Here is a 22,045-nt window from a genome sequence, read left to right as displayed (position 1 = left end):
AAGATGTTTGTTTATATTTTTTTATTACATTAGAAACAAATGAGCTCAGAATATCCATGCAGAAAGAATATCTAAGTAGGATCTGCAGGCAAACAAAAGTATCAACATAAATCCATCAGGAACCAAGCATTTTTTTAAATATCAGCATATCAAACTACTAGCACAGTGCTAATACCTGAATCCCATTTTCTTCATAATTAAACAGAGTTTAAGTCACTTGTGAATGAAACAACAAATAAAAGTCTTCTGTATATTATCACCTTCTGTTGTATTACTACAGCTTTTTTCAGGAGGGAGTTAGTGCCATGCATCATACTCATTCTCTAGAAAACGAATACAGGATCTTTAATTAAACTAAACAACTTTCCCCTTCCCCTTTCTATCATTTGCTGTGGAATCTGGATTTCTCATGCAACTGCTTGTGTACTAAGAAGCTATGCTCAAGATCTGCTATATGTTGAAGCTGTAGGTGACTGTCTTTATTTTGTGATTAGTATGAATTTTTATACTGAGGTTTTCTAAAAATCTGAACTCCAGATTTCAGGATTTTTTTGAGAGTTTATTAGCTTTAATCCTGAAAAAAAATGCACTGTGTTTTCAATTTCAGTGAATCAGCAATAAAAATTCAAAGTCCTCCCTTATTCATCATAGAAATAATTATTTTCAAACATGTGAACATGTCCTTTTGTAAGGACTGGTGTTCTACTCTGAAAGGTTACTCTCCAAAATTGAAATGAAGATGCCTTGTTTCTTTGTTTCTTTAATTTCCAAACTCATTTGCCAATTTTATTAAAAAAAAAAAAAAGAAGCTTTTCTCATTTATTGCTTTGGTAAGCCACCTGGACTTTCAGAGTGGGTTCTCTTCTCATGTAAGATCTTTAATAACAAATCTGCAGCAAGCTAACTATGCGCCTAGTGAAATTTGTGACTGCCTAGATTTTTAAAAAATGCGATCTCAACAAAGATACGTACATGTGTGTTTTGTGGTTAAGAAAGGTTTCCATGCATGAAAAAATGCAAGGACTATTTTATGAGAAGAAAGCATGAACAAAAGGAATGGTTCCATTTTACAGACACGGATATAAATTGTAAGTGAAACCAGCTATTAAATTAGCTAATTTACCTTTCCTGCTGTGCAAGCATGTAACATGAGATGCGTCTGCAGGCACGGCGCTGGTTTTTGCCCCGCAAAATGGTGCTGCTGGGAAGCAGGAACTATGGGTCCTTTTCACACTGACGTAGCAAGACTGTAACTACATCCCTGGAAGCAGGGCCCGACACCACGCCTGGCTGGCGCTGGAAAACTCCTAGCCGACCAGTGGCTCTCTGCCTGCTCAAGTGTGACAGAATGGAGCTCCTGCTAACTGGGATTTTAACACGTATAATGGAGAGTACTGAATAATGCTATTTTGCATTTCTAAAGCGATGTATAATGAAGAATCTTAACACTTGGCCTCACTGGGATCTCAGATCTTAGTCTCCCTTGGTTTACCCAGCGAAGAAATGGTCGCAAGGATATAACACTGATACTGTCACCCCATGAGGAGGCATTCTATCTTTCAATGTTATGAAGCATATTATTTTCATTCTGCAGATGGAAAACACATAATTATGTACAGCTGTGAGATTGGTCTTCCACGAAAGACAGAACATTACTGGATTCAAGTGTTTTAACTAAATCTTTGCACAGGACCTTGCAACAATCACTATAAAAATGAAGAAAGTCCTTTATTGCCTGAGATGACAGAACCAAATACTCTGTTGAGGGAACTTTTCCACCTGCTGTCTGATCGTGTGAAACTGTTACTTTGTTTCATAAACTTGAATATACCTGGGTTTTTTTTCTGATGGCAATTACTTTTTTCTAGGTCATTTTTACCTACCTACAGCTAAAGGTCATAGGAAGTCCTTGGCATGACACAGTATAGATAGAATAGAGCTTCTTGCTTTAAATGTACAAGTCACTTTTTCCTCATGACAACAGCCAGCTACTAGATGAATACCGTAAAAAGACATCTATAATAACAGCAATAAAAAGAAAGCCATGTATAACAGTCCTTTCTCCTGCTCGAATAATAGAGCTAGGCTTTGATAGCTGAGATAAAAGCCTAGATTTAAGATGTCCATGCTGTTTAAGGAAGGAATCAATTTCTAAGAAGATCATGTAAATTGCCCATTTTTCCAAACTTCCTGGAAGTTACTCCTTGTTATGGTTTTTGCCTACCTCGTTTCATAGCCCGAGGACTACCCGGACCACTTCTGCTTCGAGAATCAGACTCAGAAGTCCTTGAGCTGGACCGAGAGCTGTCTTCTTCTTCAGAGCCTGATGACTCATCTATAAATGGGCTGTTGCTTATTTGAGTTGCTTTCTGCAGAAATTAACACAACATTCTTTGATACCTTTCATAAAGGGTATCAGTCATTTCCTTCATACTGTAGCAGAGCTCTGCTGCCTTCTTAACATTCAAAGCTATTCTTATGTGGGTTGTGAGTTTTGGCACAGAAATACCAACGTAAAACCGAATTCCCTCTGCCCTCTGTATCTTCAACCAGCCCCACACTTTAAAACAGAAACCTCAGGTAGCTCAAGGCATGGGTCTTTCCAAATCACAAAAGGCTGCCAGAAAACAAACAATGCTGTGATTAGTTACTGCTAGCTATCTCACTGTAAACAGCTTTGGCACTAACACAAAAACATTTCTACACACACACACACACACACACACACACTTTTAACGATGGCACTGAACACCATGTGGCTCTGTTTAATAAGTAACAAGCCTTTGGAAAAAATCAGCAAGGAACCTAAGAAGAACTGACCTGGGCTAGTAACATTTTATAAGCAGCACTGATCTTTTTTTTCCAGCTATTTGACATTTCCATTACTTCTGGGGTTCTGTGATCTCTAAACATCATCTTATGACATATTTGGCATGGTAGCATCAAATGTGAAACAGCAAGTTCCTGGATGTGAAGCCTAACGGTATTTAAAAATTTCCTTTAAACAGTAATATAGTTACCCCTTTCAAAGTGGTGTAGACAGGAGTGGTCATGTTCTTATATATCAGAGATGTATATAATCCAGATACGGAGTATGAAGTTAGTGAAACAGCACCTAAAAAAGCAAAATATTGTATAAATGACCTTCCTAATTTACCCCTCAATTAACCAAATTCTAATATAATTTTTTGCATTGTATAACTGCTATAAAACACAAACTAACTCCTGAACTGTTTTGGATGTGAGATTTATAGCTTTTTGAAATTGACAATGGTTTTAAGGAGTATAAGTAAATTGTAGTCATGACCACTAACCCTTTTTACATTGAAAGTATAATCTCTTATCTTGGTACCGGCACAGAATCTTCAAAGTGAATTGCAAAGAAAACTGGAGTGAACAAAGTACAAATTCAGCACAAAGTCAGGAGGCAAGGTAATAGAAGACAATGGAAAGATAACCAATGATTGTCTAGGTTTTAAATAGCAGATAACTAAATCTCCATAAAAGTATCTTAGAGGAACATGGGATGTGTGGTCCTGGCTTCCAAATCACTGTAAGAAGCGAATTTTTGTTCATGAGACAATGAAGAGCTAAACCACTTACTTTTGTTAAGAGAGTCCATGGTGAAAGCTTCAGACATCCTTAAGCCAGATTTGGCTACAGCATATATTCTGCTTTCCTATATAAGCAGAATGGATTTGATGGTAGATAATTAAAACACAACAATTACTTTTCTTGTGTTTAGCCTCCCCATAGCCTCCCAGTCTTTGTGTTAGTACAGCCATGTGATGAAATGGTTGATAAAATGGTGTCACCAGTAGCAGCTGAAAAATGCATCCTTCTTTTATATGGTATACCCACCATACCCATAGTCTGTTTCAACCTTTTTTCACACAAAGCCTGCCCTTATAGATAACTTATTTTTAAAAATACTATTATCAGGGGCCAAAGAAGCTACATTGAGAATATTTTTAACGGAAGATTGCATGTTGAGAACAGAGAAATGCCATCTTGGAGGCAACTTCTCAACACACTTTTGTGTGCCACAATAAGAAAATCTATAATAAAAAAATATGCACTAAAATACATATATAGAAAAACTGTTACATTAATGCATTTTTCATCTCTGAATGATTAATAAACGTCTGACTGTGGAACTACAGAATCAGTGAGTCTAAGCATAGTTAATTTTGGATTTTGTGTAAGAAATATTAATATCTACTTTAATTCCCTGATTGATGGCTTTAAAATTTTACTTGGAAATGTGATCAATAACTTCCATAGTCTGTCATTGTGTTCTGTCGACTTAATTGTCTAGATTGTGAGTGGTACAATGGTTATAGCAAACACACTGATACTAGCACTCTTAGGCTTTGTTGGTGTTAAGATAAATAAATGCAGCCGCAAACATTACCGGAATGGATATACTCAAAAGGACATATGTAACTTAGGTGTGACATGAAAAAAATTGGTCTTTTCTACAAAAATAGTGACGATGTTTTTCAACGGTAGAAATGCTGTGCTTCAAATCAAATTTACTTCTGAGTTTGTCCTCCTAGCTGCAATTAAGGTAATGTCCTGTGTTGTCATCAAAAATAGAATGAGAAAGGTAGAAGCAACAAAAAGAATAGAAGCAAAACATGAAAATGAGTTAGTTTCACCATGGGAAAAATATCTACCATTACACTTACCCAGGAAGGAAATCGATGTAATGGAGGGGTTGGGGGTTTGTTGCCAGCACCCTTTTTTGTTGTATCACAAGGTTCCTGGGCTTCAGCGTTTTGTGCTTCAGTGCAGTCATAGGTAAACACTCCTTCATCACAGCCAATCTCCATTTTCTCTAAAATATCAGTATCTTCTCCATCCACCAGATCAATGTCTGTTTCCTGAGGTCTCCAGGGACGTATCATGCTTATGGCATTTCTGTTTCTACCAAACATCCTGTCAGAACTCAGCTGGGGCTGGCTTAGATGTTTCTTTGCTAATGCTGAATTTATACTAAACACATTAGGAGTCCGTAACTTTGGAGGTGGCAGATTTGAGGGAGGATCTGATGGTGCTGTGCATTGAGAACCTGCAGAAGTTGCTAGAATTGGGTGTTTGGGTGTCAGAGCAGGGGTTAAAATTGGACTTGGGGTATTTGCCTCACTGGATGAGGATGAATAATCCAGCCTCTGAGACTGAAATTTCTTATTCAGTTCATCTGAAGAACTATCTTGGTCTTTCTTTTTACTTGTGAAATCGGAGTTGCACTTTCCGCCTGGATTGTTCTGGCCTTTTCTTTGGCACCCTTGCTGCCAGGAGTATAACTTCTTGTGCTGAGTCCTCTGAACACCAAAACTCTCTTCTTCAAATAGAGAACTACTGTCATCAGATGCTGTCAAATACATTTCACTCCCTATTCTACTGTACCTTGCATTCTCTTCAGATGTGTGGCTTGAGAGGGTTGATGCACACCTGGATTTCAGTCCTTTATTCTCTCCTCCATCCTCATCTGAGCTCCAGTCGCTCCCGGTAGTGCAGGAGTTCTTTGACATGTCGCTGTCTATGTCTTTGGATGAACAGCTCGTTCTCACGTTTTTGTTCTGCTCTGATCCAGAGGAACTTTGTTGCAATGACTTCTGACCTGTATTGCTCTCATGTGCAGGACCAGCAAAGGTAGTTTCCAGGATATCCTTCTCTAGAGGAGAAATACAATGAACATGAGAAAATTACTTTAGCAAACTTGACCGCTAAAGAATTTTGTCATCACATCTGCAAATAGTAAGTAGGCAATCATTTCAAATGTGTAAGCACATTCAAGTTTTTTGAATATTGTAAATAATAGAACTTAAGAAGTTTATTATAAATTTTTGAATGCAACTGAAATTGCAACAATGTTTGCCAAAAAACTGTAACAGACATTACTCAAAGTTCTAGCCAAACTAAAAATGGCAGTAAATGTAAAGCTGAGCAGGGTGGAGCCATATTTTAAAGTAAACCAGGTATGTATGAAAAAAACCAAACCAAAACAAAAACCAAAAAAAGGCTTAAGAAGGCATATAAATTTAGCTGCTTTATTAAATCTAAGGAAAATTAAAGTTTAGTAAAAGCTTGTCAGAAAAGATTTACATTAACGAATCAGGTATTCTGAGCATTTCTACAGTGTTTATATACAGAAATTTCTTCTGCAAGCTATTATTGTATTCCCAGTGGTGAATGCTTAAGATACACAAGAGAGGCTTATGAAAAATGCTTAGGGAAAGACACTGTATTAAACATAGCTTTGCTTATGCTGTTCACTTTTACCTGATTTTGCAAGAGAGAGCTATGGCTTGCAGCATGTCAGCGAGGCCTGCGTGCTCCCCCTGAGTTAAAACAGATGCACGAACTAGGGCTTTTCTACACAGACACTTGGGAAAGCTGTTAAATAGCTGTATGAAGTTGAAGTGGATTGGATAAGCCAAAGGTTTTAATTTAGTCCACATTAAAGTAATGAAGTCACAAAAGTTGATCTGTTTCCATCTAGGTTCTATTTCTTATCCTTTCCCTTGAAAAAAAATTGTTACGTCAATTTCCTCTTCTATAAAAATGGAAATAATAACACATACCCAACCTTATAATGAACTTGGTGTCATACAAATATACCAAATATTAATAGACCTATTTCAGTTTCTGATTTTCTACAGACCTCAACTTACAATTTTGGGTACCATGATTAACTGTGGAGAAAATGCTGAAGTCATGAGTAGTACTGTGGGAATCAAATGAAGGACCAGAGCAACAGTCTACTTTCTGGACTCTTCATTGCTTAAGGGAAGCAGCAAGCTGCAATGGACTTGCTTATGCTTATAATAGCATAACAGCACACCAATTTGCTGGCATTGCCAGACTTCAGTGCTTGTTGGGGATATTGTATGAACTGATCAGGGAGCTTTCTCCTTCTTCGGACAGAAGACAATGGTGTGAAAAGATGCCTGAGACTCTCTTCTGTTTTTTCTGACCTTGATCATACTAATGAAAGATTACTGAGTTGATCTGGTTGAGTTAGGGCATAAAACTAACATTGTGACACCAGTGATAGCATAGATAAAACATACAGAAACTGGACTTTGGTGAGACTCTACACAGGCATAAAAATGTAACGGCCCTCCCTGGGGGACTGTCAGCGTTAAGCTCCTTAGGCTATTGTGGAGCAGAGCTGGGCCACAACAACTTCTTTCCTTTGCAGCCAAAGCACCCCTCAACAACTGCACGCTGCCAAACAATGTATTAGTGGTATTATGGAGACCCTGGTGCTCAACAGGATTTCCTCCTACTAATAGAGACTAGTGTAAAGAGGGAGGGAGTAACGGCTGGTTTGGATACACTGACATAGTTGTCGATTTTAGTTTTCCACCTGTGTCAGAATAAAATGACAGTATTGGTGACTAAGTACCTAGCATGTTTTTGCCTTCAGTGTAGTCTGACTGTTTAGATGAAGACTTGCTTATTTCTTCAAACTTAGGAGATGGTTGAGGACTTCTTGCTCTGTTTGAAAAGCATCCGAAAGTCAAACTGCTTAGTCGCTGACACTCTGCAGGCTTTTGTGTTGAAGTAACAGATTTCTTGCCCGTAGCTTCTGAAGAATAGTAATTCAGAAATCTTGTGTTAATAGGATAGAGCAAGCTATGCTACTGGTGTTTTTACTCTGCAGTGTAAAGTTGTTTTTTTTTAAGATAACTAAAATTTAGCAAAAAGATAATAAAAAATTTGTTATAGGAATAAAAATCTACCTGATAGCTCCCCATATCAAAAGAAACCCAGAGCTACATTTCTACTTCTTAAAGATTGTTTTTTTAGTATGGAAAGAAAAAAAAATCTCTTTTAACAATTTCACAGCAATAAGATATAAAACATGCACTTAATACAGAATGAAAACCTAGTGGAAATACCTGATTTTATTCTGCTGTGACTGAAATTAAACCTATGGATTGGTCCAGGATATATAATATGGAAAGACTGTAGAACAATAGTTAAAATATGTGGCGGCCTTCCCTTCAGATAAAAATATTGAGAGAATCTGTAATAGGTGCTACAGCAAATATAAAGGAGTAAGTTACCAGGCTTGGAAGGTATATATGGAGGACTTCAAGAGAAGGTGAAAGCATAAAATGATTAACTGCCTTGAGAATATGAAATCCGTCCTTAGGGACAACTATTCTGCCAGAAACTGATATGAAACAATGCTGCCCATCCCTGTTTATAAAAAGTTCTGTGGCAGATCCAGGAACAAAAGGTCCTTATCCGTACCTGTACACTGTTTAAAACAGTACCACACGATCATAATTTATAGCCTGTTACCAGCATGGACACTGCAAATGGTAATAAATTTCTTAATATTTTTGAGCATATCAGTAAATGTGTGTTGAAAACCAGCTGACAAACTCCTAGTGTCTCGAAAAGCCTTTGAATAGATCTCTTAGGAGATGATGACTAAAGCTGTTAAGTGCTGAAGTATATAGAATTGCTACTGATCAAAAAATAGTAAAAACCCCAAACAATCCAGTTTCCTCATTAAGAGAGAGGTGCATCCTAGTTTAAAAGCTTCATATTGTGTATGTATGTATTTCATACATATTTATATTTTCATATATTATGCACATTACGTGTGTACACACACACATATACACACATTTCTAAATGTCTGTGTATGTACAGATATACACGAGATATGTTATCAAGAAATGAGGGCTAGGTAGCAAACTAACAAGATTTTCAGATGATAGTAAGTTGTCAGGTCAACCAAGTATGGAGAGGACTGTGAGAACCTTCAGAGAGACTTAAGAAAGTTGGTGAACAGGCAACACGGTGGCAAATAAAATTCAACTTTGATTAATGCGAAATAATGCTTTTTGGAGGGGATATTCCTCTTTCCCATATTTACATTTTATGATTTTTAAATTAACTATATCCACTTGGAGAGGAACCTGGTGATACTGGGGCTGAATTAAGGTTTTGGATCACTGTAGTCAAATGTAGTAATTAAAAAAATCTGGTCAGAATTCTGATTCCCAGCTGAGCATTTCCTAGAAAAAGCAGATGCAGACTGACATTCATCTATTCCTTAACAGTGCTAGGACTACCTATGCTATAAAGAAGTGAAAGCAAAGTTCTGACATAAATCCAGTCAAATCTTACTACTTGCAGAACCTCTTAAATAACAAGAGATACCCATTCACCCAACAAAGTGCAGTTGTGGTTTGTCTGCATGTCTTTTTAATAAAAATTAAATTATTGCTTGCCTAACACCTTCATGTACAGTCACTTTGATGTCAATTCATACTAACTGAAATCTTTGTGAGTTCACAGAATATGTCAATTATGAGGATGCACAAATTAATAGGGAATAGAAAGAAGCATGCCATATATAGAGAAGTTTTTAAAAGATTGGTACATGTACCTTGCAGTTTAGATTGCACCGTTTTCATCTCTTTCGTTTGCTTTTGGTTGATCAAGCGAAGGTTCTGATTTTCCACCTCTAACTAAAAGCATATAAATGTAATCTCATCCATCAATGAAACAACTTTTAAAGTCATTATGTCATTTCGATTTTCTCTGAATTTCTGCCTGTCTAAGGATAAAGCTAGTTCAAATGGTAAGCTTCTCTTCACGCCAGTCTAGGCATTTGCTTGTTCTGAACAATGACATTCCCTGCAATGATTATTTGCTCAACGTCTGTAAAATCATTTCCCCAACCAACAAACCCAAGACTGCTTTGAAAAGCCTTAATAATTAAGAAAAAAGAAATCTGCATTGTCATTTTTAATAAAAGCAGAGGGCTAGAATTACAAACTCGTAATTCTTATAAACTTACTTACTTGCCACCTAGCAAACCCAAGAGCAATCAGAGGAATTAGAAGGAATGATGGTGCTAATGGCTCCTACCATCCCACAACAAAGATTAAAAAAATAGGTACCGAAAAACTTTATACAGAGCAGAAGACCTTCTACAGGAAGAAAAAACCCAACAACCCATTGCTGTAGCCCACTACCAGGAGGTAAAACATGTTCAAACTCCTGCTCCAAATTAGGCAGAGAGAAGATTTGAATCTGCGTATCCCATATCACACAGAGGGGAGCCAGCAATTCCACTTCCCACTGGGTGACACCTAGCCACCTCTGTGAAACTAGCTTGAGACCCTCCATGTTTCAAACTAAGTCAATAGTTTGAGTCATATTTGATTTTGTCCAAACGTTTTCAAGATCATTTTAGCTAAACTTAATTGCATTTTTATTAAATGATTTCAAAACCTCCCCTCGCAGAAAATGTTACTTCTAGTTTCCTACTTTAAAAATAATAACTTAGTTGTTTTTCAGCTGGAGCGAGTATAATTTTCAGTTAACCACAACAGAGTAGGATTTTAACTTTTACGGGCAGCTTTATACCCACAAGGAGGAGAAAGCACAGCTACACACCAAAACCGGCAGCCTTAGGCAGGGCAAAGACATGGTTATCTCACCACAGCACAGAAACAGGGGAGACAACTGGTCTCTTTTGGGAATAGAGCCAGTGCCCCTGAAACTATTCATGACTAAGGATACTGTGGGCATTGGAAAATAAAAAAGGATCAAGTCCTTTTTTCTGCCAGGCCCCAGCAGACTTGGTCGGCTTTCTGGGGATTATTCACACTTCAGGCATCTGCTTGAGCAAGCTCAGTTTGCCAGCTAATCTCTCTCAATTAGTGGAGATGACAAGTACACCTTCCAGAGAGCAGTTCTGGGCCCTTCCTCCATAAAGAGGACCCAGATATACTAGCTGACCAAATCAGACATCAGAATTTAAGTGACATGGATACTCTGCCCTCTGTGCTGTTGTTTTCATTTTCCTCTTTCAAGCAAATAACTATATAGATCAATGAAACTGGGACGCATTTTTTTTTTACTATGGCGCAAAGCCTTTTAACAGCCAAAAAGCCTAAGGGATATCCAGTCACACCATTATATTTTCTGTATAAGTATTGTAGCAAGAGTTATACCTCATGGAGCTTGACTGTCACCCATTCTTTTATTTTAGCCGCTTTTTCTTCTATGATTTTTGCTTCTTGCAGTCTTATTTGCTTCTGGAAAAAAATGGACATAAGCATATTTTTCACTGAGTATAATAGTCTGCCTGAGTACTATCTTCAGACACAAATCCTAAGATTGCTTGAAGTAATTCAGTCTCCTGGGCAATATATGGTGATTTTTAAAAAAATGATGAATAGGCCCTTCACAGAGGCTGCAGTTCCTCTTTCCTCTAGGAAAAATGAAAGCTCTTCGGAGGAGACAGTGAAGAGGAAGAACATCTTCCCCTTCTTAAAAGTTACATGTTCTTTCAAAGGAAGCCAGAGCATGATTTGCAAGTGAATAAACCTTATTCGAATGATATACTTCCAATGGGAACCTCTTTAATCAAACAACAGAAATAATACTAAACTTTTCTGTCCTCTATTGGTCTTAATTTTTATTTTCCTTTTGTAAGGGTGGAATTGATGCTTGTCTTTTTAACACCATTATTTCTAACCTGTTCTTCAAGTTGTTGCTCCAATTTTTGTATTATGTCATTTTTATCTTGTATCAGGATCTCCAGATCTTGACATCTCTTATACAGCCTGGTTTCTGATTCGCTCGTTTGAACATTAGCTGCTTTTAATTTTTCTTCCATGACCTGCACCTATTTGGAAGGTCAAACATAAGACTTTAAGAAACATAATACTCTAAGTTAAAGGCAGTAATTTAATCACAAAATGGACTGTTAAAACTGCCCCCCACTTAAGATTCAAGATAACCCTGCAAAGTTCTGAAGCCTATTTGAGAAGCAGTTTTACAGTTCGTTATGTCTCCCTATGCGTCCAATACCAATAGGACCGGCAAAACGCTGATAGACCTTGTACAGATTTTGTTAGTGTTAGTGAGAGGCTTCTAGGTTTGTAACACATGAGCTGTTAGAAATGCCAATATGGGAAGAATGCAATTTACGTATAGGGAGCTGTTGTTAGGCTTAATAAACAACATTTTAATAAATAAACAATTGTACAGTGTAAAAAACCCCAACAAATTATCAGAAGTGTTCTAAACAATGGCTAAAAAGTACTTGGCTTGTAGTCAGGAATGTTTTCTAACTCCAAATTAGTACATGAACATTTTTATTCTTACAGTTTTCAGTTTCTATCTGTCTCACAGTAAGATACGAAGGATTTTTAGGGAATACCAGAGATGTCTGCAGTGGCTATATCTACCAGTTGGAATCAAAAGGCAACTTTGGTTAAATATTTAGCTGCGATCTCATTCTTTAGATGATGTAACTTCTACAAGCAGAACAAAAAACGTAAAATAAATCCTATTTAGAGACTGTCTTGGATAGCCTCATTTTATTTTCTTACAGATTTTCTAAAATTACATCACTGTTTCCTCTCCCTTTTGTTTCCATGTGCATCATATACCAAAGACTCATGATGCATCAATGAGGAAGCTCATTCCATGTATCTATTTTTGATTCGTGCTGTTAGCTTTGACTTTATTGAACTGGACTGGATAGTGAGCGGAGAAAGGTGTTAGAACATCTCTGGTAAGACAAATCAACAGATGTAAGAAGAAACTGTCTTCTCCCTTTTGAGCAATACTTAAGAAAAATAGAAATTTTCTGAATTTCCCTTCATTACGGTATCATGCACATAGCTAGTGGAGATATTTTTCAATTTCTATATATACCTGCTGAAAAGCTCTCTCCGCTTGACGATCAGCATCTATAACTTGTTTCTCAAGCTGCTGCATCTGTAGATACATAAAAACATATAGTAAAATGGCCATGCCTTCCGCCCCTTGCCAGAAATACCACAGTGAAGCGTATTTTCATGGTCTGTTTAGAGAGAGGAAGAGACAGGTTGTGGGCAGGAGCATAAAAATAAATAGAAGGATAAACAGCATGTCAGACTGGGAAGATAATTCATCATTACAACTGTATTAAAACATTGTTAAGATTCTTCTACCGAAAAAAAAATGAATACAACTTCTCTTGATAGTACAATTTTGTGGCTGCTGTATGACATACTGCTTTTTTTCCCTGCTACCACCAAGAGTAGAAATTCCTTTGACAATAGCCCTGAAACTTTCCTCATGCAGGCTTATAGTCTTAGAAAGTGCTAAGCTCCTTCATGTCCTTCCAAAGGTGGCAACAGTAAAGGGCACTTGGCACATTATACAATTTGGCCGCTAATTCTTCTGAAGTTGACAAATTTAGCTCTTGGGAGGAATTGTGCTACGAGGCCTGTCCCAGACCTCTCCACCCTCTGCATGAAAGAAGGCGGTATGTGGCAGAAGAGACATGGTGGATTCAGGTGCTACACAGAAAAAAACTGTGAAAAGCCACAGTAGAAATGGATAAAGACAGAGACCAGCACAACATGAGGAGTGGGTGCAGGTCCCTTTTGAGAGGTGAGAGACATTATAATGATGCCTAATAAATCACAGGCCCAACCTTTGCCCCCGGCCTCAGAAAACCCCTGCATTTCACATAATTTATTTTGAAGGCTTTTCCAACAATGTGGAACAGAGGAGGCCAGAAAGAAACTTTTTCAAAACATTTTGTTACATTTTGGTAAGGGCCCTCTAGTCTGATTTTGGGGAACAATACAATTGTGACTTCTTTAAAAAGTAAACTGAGGTTTGAAATCATACTAGAAAGTACCGAAGGAAATGAATATATTATTTTGTAACTTAAGGAATTATTGGTTCTCAACCTAGCTAAGACTCCGTTCATCTGAAGAGGATGAAACATCAAATACTTAACATTGGGATACTCCATATTCAGCTTCAAAATTGTTCATAGAAAAGCATATGATACAAATAATGCAAATGAAAATAATTTATTCCTTCTCCAGTTTACTGCTTGGTTTTAAAATAATCAGTTTCATTCTGTCCTGTTTGTACTCGATTTCTGGCATCTTTCAGTTTCTTCTTCTCTCTCCCCAATTATGTTGTCAATCACATGAAACAGTTTTGTGTACTTTTAGCACCTCATCCAGACAAGGACAACCGAGTCATCATTTTCTATCAATCAAAAACTGAAAACGGAGAAAATGAGTTTTCACTAACATAAAAAAAAAAGCTGTGACTGACCTTCTAGTACTTTCTCATACGATATAAAAACCCAAAGTCTACATCATAATACCGCAACACACTGTTGATACAAGAGCGACAAACATTTCACAATACACATAGTTATGGTCGGGTCCCCAGTGAGTTGTTTTGCAAGAACAGTTCTAAGGAAATTATCATCCCAGTCATTCAAGTCCTAACAGTCTGGACAGACGGACAAGGAGGAGATGAACCTTCATTGTTCCTCTCGTCACGTGTATTTAATTTTATATTTGTACAACTTCATGTTGAGATTTTGAGTTTAATTTTTAGAATTTTGAATTCTAAAGTTACTTTCCATCTGTCTTTTTGGTTTTATGTTCAAATAGAAGTTTGATTGACAAGGCTCACTTTAATATCGTTTTTAAGACATTTCTTTAGTGAGCTGGGGATTCAGAAATCGAGGATATTTCTGAATGTGTGGTCAGCTAACATTCCACTGTAGTAAAAGCACTATGCAGCTGCCAGCACAGCTCAACTAGCTCTGACTCGGCTTAAACCTGAAAACAACTAGTCTCTCGAGCGGTATCTAATGATCACTGAACCACTGTACAAGCATTAAGCAGTAGTGCTGCTCTTCTACCCAGTTTGAGTTCTGGATAATACAGTGCACTACAGACCTACGTTCCTTCCGTGTTTCTTCACTGAAACTGTACAGTGCACCCCTTGCTAGGACTATATACTGTTGCACAGGACCAGGAACATAATAATATGTTCACGTAGACTACTGGGACAAAGAATATGATTTGAATAAAGCTGTTGCTAAGCTAAATGTAAAGCTAGGAGCCAAAGGAGCTGAGAGAATAATTACCAAGAAAAATAGCAGTCAGAGGTTAAAAATAGAAGTACAAGGTTTATTTTTGCTTCTGTAAGAGTTAACTATTTCAAGAAGGTATGCTAAGAAGCTTTGGGTGATCTCACAATACGGATACGTCAGTCAGCTTCCTGGCAACAACTAAATGTGAGATTTTATTTGGAAAATTTCTAAAGGGTCTTCAATTTATTTTAGGAGTTTCCTGTTAAAAAAAAAGCAATCTGTATTATTCAGCAAGAATGGAATACCATAGTTACCAAACATGAGCACTTCTATTACAGTTACATTGGCCAGCATTTCAATAATCTGATGCTACATAACAATTACTAAATAAGTCCTGATTTTCCCTTTATTTAGAGTTTATATAGGTTTGTTTTGCAGTGTCTATTGTAACAATAATGAAACTTTAAAAATATGTAATTTTTTCCCATTTGCATAAATAATATCTAACCAATCCACATAATGGTTTTGCCTGAAAAATGAGATTTACATCTGTACTCTGACTGCTTGCTACTCTATAGGCCTGTTAAGTTAAAGAGAAAAAATAATTGCTTTAGGATACTCTGAAGGTTATCAAACTTGTTGGGCAAAAGACTGGAACTAGTTCCAAGGGAAGGATTTCTCTTCACAAAGAAAACCTACCCTTAAACCTTCTTCTTAAGTTAGTAAGAGGTTTCGTAACAATGATCACAGCATTACAGAGAGAGAGAGAAGAGGTAGAGAAAAGGTGAAACTATGTGAGTGGACTGATAGCTAATTGTTTAAATCAAACTCCTCAAGAATAAAATGCAATGGTACATTCTCTTTACCCAGTGACTATGAAAACAATTTCAGACCATGGATAGATAGCTTAAGATCCTCAAATTATTAAAAAAAAAAAGGTAAATGATACCTAAACTTAACCTGACGATGGAAGTGCTAGGTAACTGTAGCCATATCCACATTTGGAGGCAAAGGTCAGTATGCTTTACAGATGCAGAAGAAAGAACTTTTACCTATGGCTGCAACTGGAATATTGATGACCAGCTCTGACTTTATACAGAAAGTGATTTGAAAACCAGAAAAGTCTGTTAAACCAGACCTCTGTCCCACCAGCTTCTTTCTGTATACATCTATGCAAATCACTGGTATCACTGGAATTACACGGTATATATCACCTGTTAGGCTAGACATTTCTTGAATGAACTACAGTCTGTAAAGTATCAACAGACATAAAGCTGGCTTCCCAAGCTGGCCACATGGAGGGCCAGCATGTCATTGATAACATTTGTCACATGAAGTATATTTAAGCTTAATTTTCTACCATGTCTTGAATGAAATAACTTGAAATAATGCCCTAGTTCAACAAACCTCCTGTAAGGAATATTCTTGTCATGCACATCTATGATTAGTTCAGGCTCTTTCCACAATTCATTAAGGATTCAGAGGTGTCCTGTATATATCTATATATGTGTATATATATATATATGTATATCTATACTGCTTTTGGTTTTACAGTCTTAAATATAAAGAATAAATGTTTTAGGCCCATGAACAAAAAATACACACATACTGACTAAAGAACAATATCAACATAGGTACAGAAGAACAGACTGCTACTTCAACCTGCACAATCTCCTTCTCCTTTTGAGTGTAAAAATCCTCTTACAATTTTCAGAAAATGTGTTAGTGCACGCTGCATCTATTATCTGAATTATGGAAAATAAGATCTATTGTTAGAAACAGATTTGTTTTTAAACTTAGTAAGGAAATAACTGCTCTACATCTGACACTCATCAAATTGAGCTATTTTTGTTCAAACAACGAACAGAGAAATGCCACATGTGAATAAATACTGAATGCTTTGAAGAAACATGGCAGCAATAAAAACAAAGAGGTGTACTGCCTTGGAGGTCTGAACATTGAAACACAACACACAGCCACTGGGAATTTTTTACAACAGAGAAGCAAATCATATAGCGATTCTTTTTCAGAGTTCACCTGGAAGTTTCTTGACTGTATTCAGAAATGTTCAACATATATTTTTGTGCAAGTAAAGAAATTTTAATTTTATTAGAACATGTATTGCATGAAATCACATCTATTTTTGCGCCAAAGGGTATAAACTCAAAAGTCATGACTCATAAATTTCAAAAAATACTCCATTTGTATGCATGTATGTGTAGATACACTTTCATTTATATACATACATATACAGATCATTGTTCCTGTAACGTGCGTTAGAGAGAAATTACAGCACTAAATTGATAATTTTCCTGATATTTGAAATAATTATTTAATAATTTTAAAGGAAATTTTTTTAAAAATAAAAATTGTTGGAATTCTTTCCTTTTTGAGATCTGAAAATGTATGTTATTTATAGGAACAAAGACCTAAGTTTTCAACCAAGTCAATTTTCAACATAATAACTTGTCCCATTCACATTTAAAATTCACATTATAATCAGTGCATACTACACGGACTCCTAATTTTTAATATTATAAACAACACAGTTGTATCAGGTAGACTTTCTGGAAATCTTTTTGACATAAATACAGGAAAAAATACGGCCATTAATGAGCGAAAAGCATCACTTCTCTGTAAGCCTTTCAAAGCGTGCTGATAATAGGTCAGAGTTTTCAAAAAGGAAAAAGGAGTTAAAACCTGACGTCTCTAAAGCAGAAATACAGCCTGTCTATTGATTAAGTGCAGAACTTCCAGTGACTTGAGAACAGTATGTTTAGAGTCTGCTTTTTTGCTTGCATTTCAATTTTTCAATTCTTCCTCATCTGAAAAAAGGCCTAAACCATCTGTGGTTGAAAAATAGCGTTCCACGTAAAAAGAAAAGTACTAAATCTGTCCGTTTTTAGATTTAGTGAACTATCAGTCCTCACATCACACAGGACTTACCAAAACTGAAGAAACATGGGGATAGGGTTGCTTCTATAAATAAACAAACAGGAGAAGCAAGTGAGGGATAAACACACCTACAACTGTCTTTCAAAGGTGCAAGCAGATATAAACAGGTGATGAATAAACAGAGGCTGGAAATTAGAAGACCCTCATTTTCCACATTGACTAAAAAAGATTTTGGAACTGCCTTCTAATAGAAGCTATACATGCAAACGATCTGACTTTTTATGTGGTGCTTGATAAGTTTATAAATGGTTTCAAGAATATGCCTGCCAGCTATTCCAGAGCACTGCATGTGACCAAGATTTCCCCTTTTGGTTCTATATTCCTATATTTAAACCCAAGTATTTCAACAAATCTCTGCATTTCCTTAAGAAAAGAGCCAGTACTGCTTAAAAGCAAGTAATCTGTTTGTCGGTGGCTTTGATGACCACCAGTTTTCATGTTTTAAAATATCCTATGCCCAATCTCTACATCTATAAAGCCTTGCATACATTTGTTAGTTAAAAGCAATGGCAAAACTGTTTTAGAAGCATGACTTACTCTTTTTACAAAAAGGTCTCTCTTCTGGTGGTTTAGCTTAGGAAAACACAGTAATATTCCTCCTACTTCTGTAACTCATTTATTAGAAAGCTGACTGGGTATGTTCCATCCATATTTTCAAACTTTATTCCTTCTGCTTTACACTGATTTCTCTTCTACGTATTATGTATCTTCCATAAGGACAGTGCTAAATCTTTATAAACTACAACAAACTTTAAAATATGACCTGACCAATTAAGCCACAGGGACGACACAACTAAAGAATAGAGGTGTAAAATCAAGATATTAATATTTCACAGGAAAAATAAACAATAAGATAATTTGTGAAGAAGGAATTAGCACATGCTTTGGGTAAGATATACTTTGTTCTTTACTGTATGATTTTTTTATCCCAAAGGCAACATAATAATTAGAAAGACTTATCTTTTATAGAAGAGCTTTGCATTTTAACTGATAAACAGAAATTCATCTTGTCTCATAAATCTAGGAAGTGATACTTCAGACCTACCTATATTTATAAAATTAAATATGCCTTCAGTAAAAAATGAAATTGAATACTTTTGGCACAAAAGCTTTTCCCTATAACAAGATGAAACCTATAAAAATATTTCTCAATGGTGTGGATTTAGTCATCAAAATGAAGAACTGCTTTCTGAACCCAGTCTTCTTTTTGTCATAGATCTCCCCAAAAGGGCTAATGCTAAAGGCTAAATCTTAATGGGGCTCAAATGTTCCTTAGGCGACTCAGGGATCAAGCATGGTGAATTTTCTTCACTATTTTACTGGTTCATAGTATATGGAATTTTACTGTTTGTTATTATTTCCTACATGAAAAAAAAATCTTCAGATGAAAGAATTAGTTATCTGTATCCCAAAAGCTACAGCCTTATTTTTCCTTCAGATCCCACCTGAATGCCCACCTAGGTTATGACTACTGCAAAACTCAGCTTAGTGCTCACGAGCTGGCAGCTCGCAAGCTGCCACTTTTCAGTGCGCTCCCATTTTTTCCTTCTCCTGTCTTCTCCATTTTTAATACCAATTAAAACGTAAAAGGCTACAATTCTTCTCATGAACAAAGCAGTGCCAACTATTCCTCTGCCGATTTGCCATCTAACCAACTCCTGCTCTTCATTTTCTCTCTTTCTCTGTTCAGACTGTTCACCACAGGGATTATCTCTTTTTCTCTGCCCCAATCATGGTCAGAAATATGGAGTGTAAAAGCAATTTAGGTCTTTGACACCAACTTTATATATATATATATATATGCACGTATGAATACACACACACATGTATATATATACACACACTCCTGCTTCTTCTGAAGATGGCTAGTAGTTCTACTGTCTTGACGTGCAGAATCACAATCCTGTCCACTTCTAACTACAGCAACTTCTGGCACTGCTCTCCTAGTTAGGCAAAAGGCATTTCTTAATTGTAAGTCTCTCTTAACTCTCCTTTCTAGCTCTTCAGCTCATTCGCATGAACTATGTTTAGCACAAAAGCCTTTCCTCGGAACAAAATGAAACCTACAAAAATTATCAGTCCCCATCTGCTCAGTTTCCAAAATGATCAGGCTCAAAATTTTTATCAGTCTCCGTGACATGAGACCTGTTTTACCACAGGTAAAAAAAGAATAATTATTTAGCTCAAAAGGTTTTCCTAGTGCTTGTTAAATGTGTGAAAAGTACATATGAAAAAGCAATCTTTCACATTTCAGTTGAGTTCATTATAGTAAAATTAATGATTTCTTCTGGAAACTATATAAATTAAAAATTTGGAACAGAAAAGCCCGGGGAGGGAACTCTTCCAGAATTAGTAGTCTAGGACAGCTGCCAGTAAATATACAGACTTTAAAAAGTTAAATTCAGCAGTGGGATTTCGGGAGGCAGTGTAGTGAAGGTCAAATGAGCAGCATGTAATGTTGGCTGAATAATTGTGCTTTTCCCAATGTCAGTCATAGGACTTTCCGAAGCCTGGTAAAATATTAGGAACTTTCACTCTTTCTGGCTGTCGTCTTTTCCAACTGACATCTTGTCTTGATAGTTAAGTTGCAGAGACGCAGTCAAATACAAATTATGCAGACCACCACTTTGGCACAAACAGACATTATTGTAACATTCAAAATCTTGGAAGAAATTAAGATACTGTTTAGCAAGATGGAAGAATGTACCAAAGCACTTTGGCGGGCATGGAAAAAGAAGTCTCACATAGTGCTTAAAATGAAAAGAGAAATGTATCAGCAACTGGTTGTTCATCTGTATGAAAAGGCAGCTGCCTGCTTTGTTTTGTTTTGATCACTGTACTGCAATTGTGGAAATTCTGCTACTTCTGTCTCGCTGAATTATGAGCTCTGATTAGAGCCACAACATGAACACCTGAAATAAGAGGCCTTTTTTCCATGCTACTGCCTGAGAGGTGATGACTTAAGAATCAAAGCTACCACTGACTGCCAAAGTTTAAAAAATTGAAAACTTGACTGAAACTGAATTTATTAATGAAATTAAAGTGTATAGGACACCTAGGAAACACAAATGGTAATGGAGCAAGAGATTCCAGAAATATATGTAAGGCAGCATAATAAAGTTTGAAGACATGACAACAGATATTTAAAGCCTGAAAATACTCTCTGAGGGAATGAAAATTAAATGCATGATTTCTAAGTGCAAAAAGAGCTTCCGCCACAAAAAATGGAGATAAAACATCTTGTAACTCCTACAAGTGAAATGCTAAACAAATATTAGATCGGCTAAGGATCTGCACAGGTGCCTGCCCACTATCACAGCTTCCGCAACTTCCATCCACTTACCCATCTCGGGTGGGCTGGAATAGTACGGATGCCCTCATCTCCGTACCACCAGAGGAAAGATATTCATCCTCTGGCCTCACGGCAAGGGCTGTGCTCTTTCATGCCATTTCACAGCCTGGCCTCTATAAGAACACCTGATTTATTGCTTCCTCAGTTCTCTTTTTTTCTTTTTTTTTTTCCATCTTCACCCTCCCTAGAATGTAGGTTTAAGATGTACAAAAAACAGTGAAACAAACAAAAATCCCCACTGTTATAAAAAGGTATGGCATAAACTTTTAGACAAGGGATAGAAATAGAGTTATAGGGAGAAAGGTATAGGTATTAAAAAGGCGTAAACAAACCTAAGACTCTAACCATATAAACTTTTAACTTTTATTCTCTTTAACTCTCCTGTTTGTATCTTCCTAATTGCATCTGAATTATTTTCCATGACAAGAAGTCTTTTAAGAGCAACTGAAATACTGAAAAATAACCTTCATTTTAATAATTTTGGTACTACAGTGTTTTGCTCCTTTTTAGCCTTCATAATCCTCTGAATGCAAATGGAAATACTCATTGTGCTTTCTTACAATTTATATATTGGCAATCACTGCACAAGTCAAATGCATCATGGACTTTTCCTCTGAAAACATTAATCTTGAAATTGTCATGCCACAGATAACAAAACACACTCCATCTGCTTCATTTTGAAATGTCAAATGACATGCCATAAATACGCCTGTGAAATGAATAAAAATAACAGTAGGACATGCATTTAGTTGTTGGTTTGTAAGACAAAGTCAGGAATGTGTTACGCTTTGCAACATATTGGAAATAGTATTTTGGTATTGGCCTAAAAATCAGTTATCATTCGA

At 36.5% G+C, this 22,045-nt stretch overlaps 1 protein-coding gene and 1 long non-coding RNA gene across 5 annotated transcripts in view; one reads left to right on the top strand and one right to left on the bottom strand.

The window, feature by feature from the left end:
• The window catches only part of PLEKHH2 (pleckstrin homology, MyTH4 and FERM domain containing H2), a 55,890-nt gene that overhangs the window by 24,014 nt on the left and 9,831 nt on the right, over positions 1-22,045 (bottom strand). For 2 of the 4 annotated variants that reach the window (XM_087774272.1, XM_087774269.1), the window contains exons 3-11: positions 12,712-12,774; positions 11,525-11,674; positions 10,998-11,081; positions 9,422-9,503; positions 7,418-7,600; positions 4,692-5,680; positions 3,604-3,679; positions 3,021-3,115; positions 2,225-2,369 (exon numbers count right to left, since the gene is read on the bottom strand). In XM_087774272.1, the coding sequence (XP_087630398.1) occupies positions 2,225-2,369; positions 3,021-3,115; positions 3,604-3,679; positions 4,692-5,680; positions 7,418-7,600; positions 9,422-9,503; positions 10,998-11,081; positions 11,525-11,674; positions 12,712-12,774 (1,867 nt within the window). The remainder of the gene's footprint in view (positions 1-2,224; positions 2,370-3,020; positions 3,116-3,603; positions 3,680-4,691; positions 5,681-7,417; positions 7,601-9,421; positions 9,504-10,997; positions 11,082-11,524; positions 11,675-12,711; positions 12,775-22,045) is intronic. The other 2 variants (XM_087774270.1, XM_087774273.1) reach the window with 2 other exon arrangements.
• Positions 1-22,045, top strand: part of LOC148053237 (uncharacterized) — a 59,064-nt gene that overhangs the window by 27,937 nt on the left and 9,082 nt on the right. The gene's annotated exons all lie outside the window — the stretch shown is intronic.

The sequence above is a fragment of the Nipponia nippon genome, unplaced genomic scaffold (assembly GCF_047370975.1).
Source record: "Nipponia nippon isolate SJK-2023a ecotype South Korea unplaced genomic scaffold, ASM4737097v1 scaffold_4, whole genome shotgun sequence".
Lineage (NCBI taxonomy): Eukaryota > Metazoa > Chordata > Aves > Pelecaniformes > Threskiornithidae > Nipponia > Nipponia nippon.
The sequence above is the reverse complement of the archived record's forward strand: the minus strand, read 5'-3'. Positions and strand labels throughout refer to the sequence as shown.